At 44.2% G+C, this 12,171-nt stretch overlaps 1 protein-coding gene across 2 annotated transcripts in view; it reads right to left on the bottom strand.

Moving 5' to 3' along the window:
* Positions 1-12,171, bottom strand: part of LOC138282607 (polyamine-modulated factor 1-binding protein 1-like) — a 1,030,040-nt gene that overhangs the window by 881,190 nt on the left and 136,679 nt on the right. For both annotated transcript variants that reach the window (XM_069220389.1, XM_069220390.1), the window contains exon 3: positions 4,461-4,628. In XM_069220389.1, coding sequence (XP_069076490.1) covers positions 4,461-4,628 — 168 coding nt within the window. The remainder of the gene's footprint in view (positions 1-4,460; positions 4,629-12,171) is intronic.

The raw sequence follows: 12,171 nt of genomic DNA, 5'->3' as shown, positions 1-12,171 counted from the left end.
CAGAGAAGCAAGCACCAGAGGGATTTCCAGTGCCATGTGCAAGGACTGCTAAAAGCTGTCCAATGCACATGAGCACAGTAGTGTCAGATTCTTTCTGGCCATCTGACGCATGAAAGTGGTTCAATCCTGGTTTGTGGAGCGTTGCGAGATCCTACATTGAGGATGTGTTACACAGCGGCAGTTCCAGGGAGTTGTGGGGCTGTGATGCAGACTCCTGCGTTGTTGCCAAGGCGTTGATGAGGGGCTTGCGATGTAAATTCCTACATCAAAGATGTGACATTCACTGGCATTTCAAAAGAAGCTGCAGGGATGCAATGCAAGATCCGCCATCAGGGATAGAGCGCCCTGCGGCAGTTCTGAAGCAGAGCTGTGTATAGATGCATAGAGCGGCATCAGTTCTGCCCACAGGACCAGAGCTGGGCTGGCGGAGCACATTTAGGCCTAATTCCAATGGTCCAGGACTGGGGTCGAACCACTGGGGGGGGGGGGGGGGGGGGGGGGAGGGCTGGCAGCAAGGTGGTTGGAGTCTTTTCCGTTTCAAAGGCTTGAATCATGAGGGCAGCCAATTAGCACCTGGAGTCACACTGGTGGTCCAGAATTCTAGATGCAGGTTGTCCTTTCAGTCAGACAGCAGAGCAGCCTGGAAACAGAGTAGCGGACATTTTGAGTTTTCTAAAGATCCAGAGGTGTTCTGAAGTGCTTGGTCTGAGGTTTCATTATTTATACCTGGTACCCACTTTGAAGTAGGAGAAGGTTCTGGAGGTTTTCACCCTTCAGATGTGCTAGGACTTTTCTGTTTCTTTGCTCCAGCTTGTCTAGGGTCACAAAAGACTGGTGTCAACTCATTGTAAGTGTGCTCAAGCATAGCTCTTCTGATGTGCAAGTTTGGTAGGTGACAGCTCCTTCCCCTTATCAAGTCAGAGATGGCCAACACTGCCAACACCTAATCTCCTTTGTCTCACTGTCTGGAAGCAATACCCAAAGGCCAACTGCTAGCTACACCTACCCAGGTGACCCCGGAATAGGCTGCAAGTACCAAATGACATTTTTCTAAATGTGGCATTTTCAGAACTGTAACTTAAAACCCGACTTTACCATTAAAGAGTGTTTTACATTACATTCTTTAGACACCAAACTGGACATTCCTATCAGCTCCCAATTAAAAGTTTCCACTTATTAATTGTAATCAGGGAAACCAATGTTATCCTATGGGAGAGGTAGGCCTTGCAGTATTGAAAAATGTATCTAAGAGTTTTTCACCACAAGGACATGTAAAACGTATAAGTACATTACCAACTTTTTAAAAACACTGCTCCTTGGGCTGTTCAGGGCTTATTCTAGGGGTGATATATGTATTTAAAAGGGAGATATAGGTCTGGCAAAAAGTTTATTTTGCCATGTCGAAGCTGCAGTTTAGAACTGCACATATACTGTAGGTTGCGAAGGCAAGTCTGTGACATGTTTAAAAGACTACTTAAGTGGGGGCTGAATCAGTGCTGCAGGCCCACTAGTAATATTTATTTAATTTACAAGGCCTGGGCACATGCAGTACCACTTCACTAGGGACCTATAAGTAAATTAAATATGCTATTTGGGTGTAAGCCAGTGTCATCATATTTAAAGGAGAGAGCACAAGTACTTCAGCACTGGTTAGTAGTGCTAAAGAGTGCAGAGTCCTAAAGCCAGGAAAACCGAAGTCAGCAAAAACAGGAGGATTGAAGATAAAAAGTTGGGGGAAAAACATGCCAAGGATGTCAGGTCCAACCCACTCCTTCTGCATTTCCCACTCTTATGCCACTCCTAGTCCTGCCACCTTCCCCTCTCCCAAGACCCATTCAATGATGGCTGCAGTGTGGATGTGCAATTAGCGCACCAAAAGCAAGCCAGTCTGTGCTTGTTGGAACCTAGACCACGCCTAGCTCATAAAACCTTGATCCATCTCCAACCCACCACTATCTTACTGCGTTTCTCCACACTCTCAACTCTGGCTGCCATTCACTGCTCTGCTGTCGCACCACACAACACAGAAGGGCAGGCTCCTCGTCACCACTCCTGCACCATCACTCATATCTCTAGCACCCACCACGACCATAAAATCAGCACCCAGCCACGCTGCTGCTTAAGCACACTGACACCAACTGACACCCACATCCCACTATTTATTTTCACGCATACTCCACCTGCCTGCTCATTGAGCAAACACACTACAGGGATTTGGGACATGCAGGAAGACTCCACCTGGACCTGGTCTTCCTTATAGAAATATGGATGACCATAGCATCAGCACCAGACATCACCACAGCCACCTATGCTATATTTAAGGTCATCAAACAAGGCAGTCAACACAAGTCCAGGGGAGGAATCACCATCATCTCAAAGGTCACCATCAGGTGCACTGCTTTCATGGACACCAAAACCAACTACATAGTTTATCTCATCTTTAAACTGCAAATCACTGATAACAGCACCCTATAAGGCGCCCTGGTCTACCGACCCCCACGGCCCCATGCCAACTTGACCAGCAACATCACAGACTTCGTCGCTCCACTAATCATTTACTCCAGTACCTTCTTCCTACTAGGAGTCCTCAACTTTCACTTATAGGACCTCACTTACCCAAACTCAGTCACCCGCCTCAAAAGCCCCAGACTTGAGGAGCACATATAAGACCACATCCAGGGCACTAGACACATTTTGGACCATGTTTATACCTAATTAATAGGCATAGTAATCAACAAAGCAATACCAATCACCTGGACCGACCAAGCCCTTGTCAGTTGCAAAATAAACTTCCTGCACTACAGAATACGAAACACTACAGGCATGGCCCGCTGCTTCTGCAAGAACATAAGAATTAAGGATTGGGTTTCCATCCTCACCGAGAACCAGCCTTTAATATACAGGCAACTTATTGGTAGACATCAGGAATTTCAATAAAATGATCACAACCTGCTCTAACATCTTGGCCCCTTCGAAAAAAGGCAAACAACAAGAATGTGAGCTTATGCCAGCTGGTACACAGAAGAATGCAAGGTTACTGCAAGCAACAGAAATGCAGGTGGAGACTGAGCCAAGAAGCAATGAACAACAATAACTTCAAATCTGCCTTGAGAGGCTACCACCAGCAAATCTGGAACACCAAGCAGAAGGCAATGTCAGACTGTACTGACTCCAACAGCAGCAAGTAAATCTTCTTTATTATCACAGGCTTCACCATACCTTCAACCACCCCCAGCAACATTACCCCATCTCAGGAACTATTCAATGATCTCTCAGACTTTTTCAGCAACAAAACCACAGCCATGTCTGACAGCTTCAACCCTCAACCAGACGCCAGCAACCTTGCAGCCAGTCTGCCAATATTGGACAAAGAACGCAGCCATGAAGTCCATCCACTCTTATACGCCATCAGATCTCTGGTCTGACCCCTCTTTCAACAAAGGATACTTTCTCGATCAGAATTGCAAACCATCTCTCCCTATGGAAATGCTGTATATTTCAAGCAAATTGGGGTTCCATAAAACAACCAAACAGGTTAATATAAATTATTGTGGTGCGTGAAATGAGTAAAGTAGAAGCAGGGTTACCAATGCTAGTCAATGCCCTGATGCAGGCTGTTGACTTGTATGGGCACATTAAAAGACTGAAACATGTTGGCAAGTTAAGAGTGGATGGATGGTTCATTATATCTCATCTAACATCCACGATGTACACCTTTTTAATCATATCTGGGGCTCCTCATCAACAAAGTGGAATTTCTCACACAGGTATGTCCCAGTTTTTTTTTTTTATAACATATCAAGTTGTTTTTGATCTAAACTCGAGTTCATTGGTTGAGTTTACCAAGGATGTGTTTACCTACCTTGGACTGGATAGGCCACCAATAATAAGGCATGACATGTACTGAGTGGGTGAGGTGACCTATCCATTTCTTTTGGAAACTTGTTCTTCATTTGAGGAGTGAAAGAGGTGTTTACTCCATTAACCCAGCACCTGTTGTGTGATGAATTCTACAACGGAAATTATGTAATATCTAACTCTGTAGTACTCTCACCAAGATAAACAGGGCTGACAGGTCAGTTTGTGGAATATTATTTAATAGTTATTTTCAAGTAAAAAATACCTATGATGATTATTTCAGTGGCATTAGGTTAAGCACAATTTATCTTTCAATCCCCAGATGCTAGACTCTGCACGTTGGCCAGCAAAGTAGAACACAAAACAATATGTCACTGGCTTCACAACCAAGCACAAATTGAGGAACATACATTGTGGGTAAAAAGGGAAGCAGCCTACTCTCATGTCTGCTTTGCTTATGTAGGGTAAATTGCTCTTCAAATGTGAACTACAAGGGGGCAACAATATCATTTTGTCTGACTACTACTATATTGAAATACAATCTAACAGTTGAAAAGTCATCAGACGTTTAACAACCAAAAAAGTTAATACTTTTCACAAACCTCAGCTTGCAGATCTTTTTGGTGCTGCTCTGAACCGTGAAGCTCAGACTGAAGCTTCATGATGAGGATATCTTTGCTGGTAATCTCTCCTACTCTTATCAACTCTGCTTCCTCAGAGTCATGCAGTTGTTTTTTCAAGAGAGAGATGATTGTGCTCTTCTCTGAATTCTGTAAACAACAACATTAAATTCCTATATGATATTTAGTATTTTGCTAATAGGGTCACACAAAACAAATTGGAGCTCATCATACAGGATCTGAAACTATGATCAAACTACCTTTTGGTAAACTGTATGCAAACGGTAAACACAGGTTTTCTCCATTATTTATATGCTCAGTAATTGCACTGGATGGAGTAATGAAACTGGCAAGAAAAGAAATCTTACTGCCCACTTAGCATAGCTCTTATTTAGAAGCAAACTGAACCCACTCCAATTAAGGGAATCTTCATCACTAAGAAAGCCAGTCGCAACCCTCAGGAGAATCACATCAGTAGTTCTGTAGGAAGTCCACCTTTTATGCAAAGTAAACCTGTATTAAATGCCACTAAGAGTGCAGCAGCTATTGTGCCATCCACTACAATGGTAGTGGAAATATGGCATTGTAGCCTGAAAGAAGGAGTGTAAAAACTGCACTTTGAACTGCCAAAAAATCTTCTGAAATGTCAAAACCTTCCTTTTAAATACCAATAAATTGCTCCCATGTAAGATATGTATTTCACAAGGAAGGGTGCATGTCATTTAAAAGTAGGACATTAATATGTTCATGCTAATATTTCCTTGCAGTCGCTATCATCCAAATGCCTTTTTCTCTGTGGCACGACTGGCTGGCTGATAAAGAAACTATGGAAACAATATTAAATATTAATACTGTGTCTCTGAAATGGGACCAGCTAGAAAAATAATTAAACAACTACTTTTATTAGCTGATAAATCCAATTTGATGGTGAAGTTGGATTTTTAAATAAATATTAAGGAAAAGTAACTTTTAGAAACATATCATTCCCCTGCCTGGAGCTTCTGGAGGCTTATTTGGATTGACTTTCCAGCTTGTCTCTGCCTGAATAGGTGTGAAAATGTGTGAAATGCCTCTGTGAGAGACTGGGGTTGTTGGTTGAGAGGTGGTGAAACCCTTAAAGCAACAACCACAATTTAAAAATTAAAAATACTCCAAAACAACAAAAAATCCAATCAGTAGAACCTGAGATATTGAATTTCAAAAGATTTAGGAGGAAATCGTGCAAAGAGGCAAGTAGCACCAATTATGGTTATCTGGTCGCGCTTGACTGGGACCAAACCACAAGTTCAGACCGATGACAATGGAGTGCAGGCCAAGTACGGTACCTAGTTTGGTCTGCTGAGGCAGTACCTTGTGTCCTTGGAATCAAGATACTAAGTATGCATCAACCTGTGGTGCATTAAGGAGTCATAAAACAGGAGCTACAATGGGTGGTCCTACATCGAGATGCACTGTGCTGGGTTGGTGCTGTTGAAGCTGCCAATCAAAAGCTGTGAGGTAAGCATTGAGATGCATTGCACTAAATCAGGTCAATGATGCAAATGGGATTGCATTGGGGAGATCTGTATCAAGATGCATTGTGATGGGTTGGTGCTGGTGTAGCTGCCACTCAGGTGCTGTGGCGTACTTCAGCAACTCTGATGTACCCACCAGGCTGGAGCTAGCGATGCACGGATTTGCATCAAGATGCATCACGCTATGTTAGTTCTGATAAAGCTGCTGGTCAGGAGCCTGTTGTGTCCCTGTAGCTCAGAACAGGAGGTCAGCCAATTGACCTTCGGAGACTCTCCGGTAGTTCTGGGTTCAAGCAGCACGGCAGGCCACAATGAACTGGGCAGTTTTCAGGCAGCAGTGCAGTCCTCAAGAGGTAACACAGTCATTCTGTAGCATTCACAACTTCAGGAGTATTATGGAGAGTGTGTCACAGGGTCCAGCATTTATACCTGGTGCCAGTTTTGAAGTGGGGAAACATCTACAAGTACCCACACATCTTGTCCTGGAATTTTCATCCTTCCCCTGTTTGGACCCTGTTGGACCTGGCTTTTTGACAGGGTCATCCCAAACTTTTTGCCTTCCTCCTTTTCTTTTTCTGACCTCATTTTTGCTGGTTTTTAGACTCTGCGCACTTTACCACTGCTAACCAGTGCTAAAGTTCATATGCTCTCTCCCTTAAAACATGGTAACCTTGAATCATACCTGATTGGACTATTAATTTACTTATAAGTCCCTAGTAAGGTGCACTTTATGTGCATAGGGCTGGTAAATTAAATGCTACTAGTGGGCCAGCAGCACTGGTTGTGCCACCCACTTAAGTAGCCCCTTTTCATTGTCTCAGGCCTGCCATTGCAAGGCCTGTGTGTGCAGTTTCACTGCCACCTCGACTTGGCATTTAACAGTACTTGCCAAGCCTAGAACTCCCATTTTTCTACATATAGTCACCCTTAATGTGTGCCCTAGGTAGCCCCTAGAGCAGGGTGCTGTGTAGGTAAAAGGCAGGACATGTACCTGTGTAGTTTTATGTCCTGGTAGTGTAAAACTCCTAAATTCGTTTTTACACTACTGTGAGGCCTGCTCCCTTCATAGGCTAGCATTGGGGCTGCCCTCATACACTGTTGAAGTGGCAGCTGCTGATCTGAAAGGAGCAGGGAGGTCATATTTAGTATGGCCAGAGTGGTAATACAAAATCCTGCTGACTGGTGAAGTCGGATTTAATATTACTATTCTAGAAATGCCACTTTTAGAAAGTGAGCATTTCTTTGCACTTAAATCTTTCTGTGCCTTACAATCCACGTCTGGCTGGGCTTGGTTGACAGCTCCTTGTGCATTCACTCAGACACACCCCAAACACAGGGTACTCAGCCTCACTTGCATACATCTGCATTTTGAATGGGTCTTCCTGGGCTGGGAGGGTGGAGGGCCTGCTCTCACACAAAGGACTGCCACACCCCCTACTGGGACCCTGGCAGACAGGATTGAACTGAAAGGGGACCTGGTGCACTTCTTAGCCACTCTTTGAAGTCTCCCCCACTTCAAAGGCAAATTTGGGTATAAAACAGGGCCTCTGCCCTACCTCATCAGACACTTGCTGGAGAAGAAACCTGAACCAGAAACTACATCCTGCCAAGAAGAACTGCCTGGCTGCTCAAAGGACTCACCTGTCTGCTTTTCTACAAAGGACTGCTGCCTTGCTGTTGGCCTGCTGCCTTGCTGAACTCTTCTGGCTGTAAAAGTGCTCTCCAAGGGCTTGGATAGAGCTTGCCTCCTGTTCCCTGAAGTCTCAGGACCAAAAAGACTTCTCTCTTCCTCTTGGACGCTCCGTGCGCCAAAATTTTCGAAGCACAGCTTGTTCCGCGGCAAGAAAAACGCCGCACACCGACGCTGATCGACGCGACGCCTTCGGGATGGACTCGCAAGGACAACGCCGCCCGACTTCCCGGGAGAAATCGACGCGACGCCTGCCGTGAGATCGAAACTTTGACGCACGGCCTCGCAAGGACAACGCCGCCCGACTTCCCGGGAGAAATCGACGCGACGCCTGCCGTGAGATCGAAACTTTGACGCACGGCCTCGCAAGGACAACGCCGCCCGACTCCCCAGGAGAAATCGACGCAACGCCTGCCGTGAGATCGAAACTTCAACGCGCCGCCCCGCAGAACGACGCGCAGCCGGAAAACAAGCAGTAAAATCCACGCACAGACCCGGGACATCTGGTACTCCCCGCGAACCACAGAAAGAGACTGTCCGCGCGCCGGAAAACGACGCACGACTCCCCGCGTAGAAAATAACGACGCAAGTCCGTGTGTGCTGAGGAGAAATCGACGCACACACCAGTTTTCCACGTACCTCTTCTCCTGTGGCCCTCTGAGGAGATTTTCCACCAGAAACCAGGTACTTTGTGTTGGAAAGAGACTTTGTTTACTTTCTAAAGACTTAAGGCACTTTATATCACTTTTCAGTGATATCTTTACAAATTCATATTGCAACTTTGATCGTTTTTACCTGAAGATACGCAGATAAATATTATATATTTTTCTAAACACTGTGTGGTGTATTTTTGTGGTGTTATGCTATGGTGTTGTATGATTTATTGCACAAATACTTTACACATTGCCTTCTAAGTTAAGCCTGACTGCTCGTGCCAAGCTACCAGAGGGTGGGCACAGGATAATCTTGGATTGTGCGTGACTTACCCTGACTAGAGTGAGGGCTTTTGCTTGGACAGGGGGTAACCTGACTGCCAACCAAAAACCCCATTTCTAACAGACCCCATGATATCTGCGGTAACAAAATGCTACTGTGTCGTTCATTGTAAATGCAGGGCACAGCCCTGATTAAAGTGCAATTTTAGTAGGTGACAACTCCGACCCTACTTGCCAACACCCACTCTCCTTTTGTAACACTGTCTTCGAGGAATACCCAAAGGCCAACTGCCAACTACACCTAGTCATGTGCCTCAGTACACATTCTGCAGGCACCAAATGATTAGGACAAGAAAATGCCAACTTTCTAGAAGTGGCATTTTTGGAATTGTGACTTTACCATTATGGAGTACTTTACATTACATTTTATTTACAGACCCAACATGACATTTCTACCTGATCCAAAGCAAAAGTTATAACGTAATAAAAGTTAACAGTGGAAAAGTGCACAGAGCCCTAAAAGAAAACAAAAACATGTTCATAAAACAGGAGGGGTGAAGGCAAAAAGCTTGGGGGTAGCTCTGCAGAGAGGCCAAGTCCAACTGTCTTCCAGGAGCTGGTGACTATGGGCATTCTTTTTGACACTACAGTGGCCAATCCTACTAGAGTGCCAAATCCTGCTGCGTTCACATAGAAGGTAAAAAAATGAAGCAAATACCCTATTACCCTTATGACCAGGGTAATAAATGTAGTAGCGTTAAAGGTCAGTGCAAAGGGGAAGTAACCTAGACTTCCGCGGGATACAAAAGACTTAAGAAATTCTCTGTGTACCAAAAATGTAATACAAACAGAAATGTATTACTCCATGTATAACTTTGATCATATTAGTCCAGACATTTTTCATGTAAATATAGATTGAACATGTGATTCTGTTCGCGAAAGAGTATTATATTTTACATTCGTCTTGGTAGGTGCTCCTAAAAAACAGTGAAGGTGATATATACAGTCAGTGCAGAGTGTGGTATAAAGAAAATTATGAACTTCGAGTGGCTCCTTCAATCCAGGAAGCCCTGAAGTTTCACAAAAATTCCTTTGTAAATGTCTCATCCACTCTTTAGAGATGTGTTGACGTTTCGACACTGTATTTAAGGTGAGTCAAGAGGTCATCATCAGGACAAGGATAACAGACTTGGTAGCACCTACGGGTGGTAAAAATCACTGTGTTAATGGGGGTATGGTGAATCTGTGTACATAATAGAATTAATGTACATCATGGAAACCTCACCTGGATTCCAGTGTAAAGAACCAATCAGTAGGTCAAGGACATTTCCAGCTGAAAAATGATTTACATTGTTCAGTATGCTAGATAATCGCAAGGATTGGTCTTTGCGGAAAATAAATAAATAAATAAAAGGACTTACAAGATATGGAATAGTCCCAGGTCTGTGGATCTACTCTTGTCTGTAGTCGTAGTATCAAGGAGCACCAATGATCGCTAGTATCTGGTGCTCAAGAGTCTTCTAAAAAGAGAAGTATTTATTGGTTAATTAGGTGTCCAGGGATGGCAAACCACTGAAAGCTCGAGCAAATGGAGATTAATCCATTAAAATAGACCACTTACAGGTAGTGGAATGTTCTAGGATTTTGGGGTGGTTCAAAACATCCAGAGGCTATAAATTGCCAAGGAGCGCCATGTTTTCAGGGGCTCGACTGATCTATAATGCAGAGAGTGTTCGTTAGTGAAGCTACTCACATCTCTAGGGAAGGGAAGGATACCTCCAGAAGGGAAGAACCACTTACTTGTAAGGTAGGGCTGCTTCCGAATCAGTCAGCATGCAGTCATAAAACCGGCCGGTGAATCGATAAACCCGAGTCAGAGCGACTTCCTGGGGACATCCGCGATCAATCACTAAAACACCGCACGTATTGCGGACGTTTCGCCTTAAAAATGCTCTGCCTCCATATTGGAGCGAGCATGTAGAACAGTGATTGGTTCAGGCTTCGACCAATCACCGGGTGGGATATACAGCCCCAGCGCGGCGGTACACAGGAAGCATCCCTTTCCCTTTCTGGTCCGCTCAACCCGTAGAGGTTGAGGACCACTAAGTCTGTAAATCGGCACAGTACGTGCGTGCGAGTTCCGAGTGTAGTGATGGAACGCACGGTGAGTCCGTGGCCAAAGGCAACTTCAAAACACACTAACCGTCATCGCTAACATCAGGTCGATGTCTGTAATAAAAACTAGAACAGCAGTCTGGTTGGATTAGCGGCGTAGGCACACATGATCCCTGGGAAGTAGTGGATTGTGGGCATAACAGTGATGATCAACTGTAGTAATAAATCGGTAAACGTAATTCCAGACTATATCTGTCTGGTAGTGTTAACGATGCACGCACACCCAATCGAAGAGTCACAAATGGTATAAATGGTGGGCATAACGGTGATAATCAATTCCAATTATATATCGGTGAATGTAAAACAGACTATGTAGATAATGGACGATTATACACAAGGGCCCTTAAAGTAAAGAAGGGAAGCAGTATAATAACAATGCATAGAGCAGCAATATACATATTAAGGTTGCTGTCAAGGGAATACAACTTCTACCGATGCATGTCATGATGACAGTTGTACAAATTGGCCCTTATTGTAGAGAAGAGAAACAGTATTCATTCAAATGCTTTGGGAAGCATTATAAATATTAAAATTGCTTTCAGAAGAACAGTGTTCAATACCACTCCTGTTGATGTGGCCATGGAGTAGATGCTTACTTGTATACATGTCACGGTGACCCCGGGGGATACATGTCCATATAAAGAATATAGTCCTAACAGTGCTGTAAGTAACCATAGGGAGTGCATCCTCAGAGGTGGTTTACGTGCCCCTGTTACATATGAATTCAACTATTGGAAACACTCCAATGTGTGCGGCAAGTAGTCTGTAATGGTGCATCAACCTATTGGTATGTTTGAGTACTTGATGTCATATTTGGCTAAAAATTATATATAGTGGTAACTGACTAACTCTAAACTGGCAGCGACCCCCGGTCCGACCATTGTCGGTCCTCCAAGGGTATAAGTCAGATGTCCGTGTGTGGTTCATAAGGCAGAGTGTCACCAGTCTTCGATAGTGTTAAGCCCCTTTCCAATAGTATCACATTTCTCGATCAGAACAGTTCACGTTTGGATAGGATGTACTCTTTATCTCCGCCCCTTGGTCCCAAAAAGATTTGTTTAACTACTTGCCATTTGATATCTTCACACGTATGTGGTGCTGCCTAATAGTGTTCAACAAGTGGAGCGCCAAGTTTTTTGCACTTGATCCTACTCTTATGCTGAAGGATCCTACACTTAACCTTTTGTGTGGTCTGTCCTATATAAAGTAGTCCGCAGGGAAACCAAATGGCATAGATGACGTCTTGTGTATTGCAATTGGTGAATTTTGGCAAAGTGAGTATGCAGTTTTTGTGACAAAATTCAGTGGTATTAAAGGTCATTTTGCATGCTGCGCAATTGCTACATTTGTAGTGCCCGACTACAGCTGGTAAGCCCCAT

Source organism: Pleurodeles waltl, chromosome 2_2 (genome assembly GCF_031143425.1).
Source record: "Pleurodeles waltl isolate 20211129_DDA chromosome 2_2, aPleWal1.hap1.20221129, whole genome shotgun sequence".
Taxonomy (NCBI): domain Eukaryota; kingdom Metazoa; phylum Chordata; class Amphibia; order Caudata; family Salamandridae; genus Pleurodeles; species Pleurodeles waltl.
This window is presented reverse-complemented; position numbering and strand designations above follow the sequence as displayed.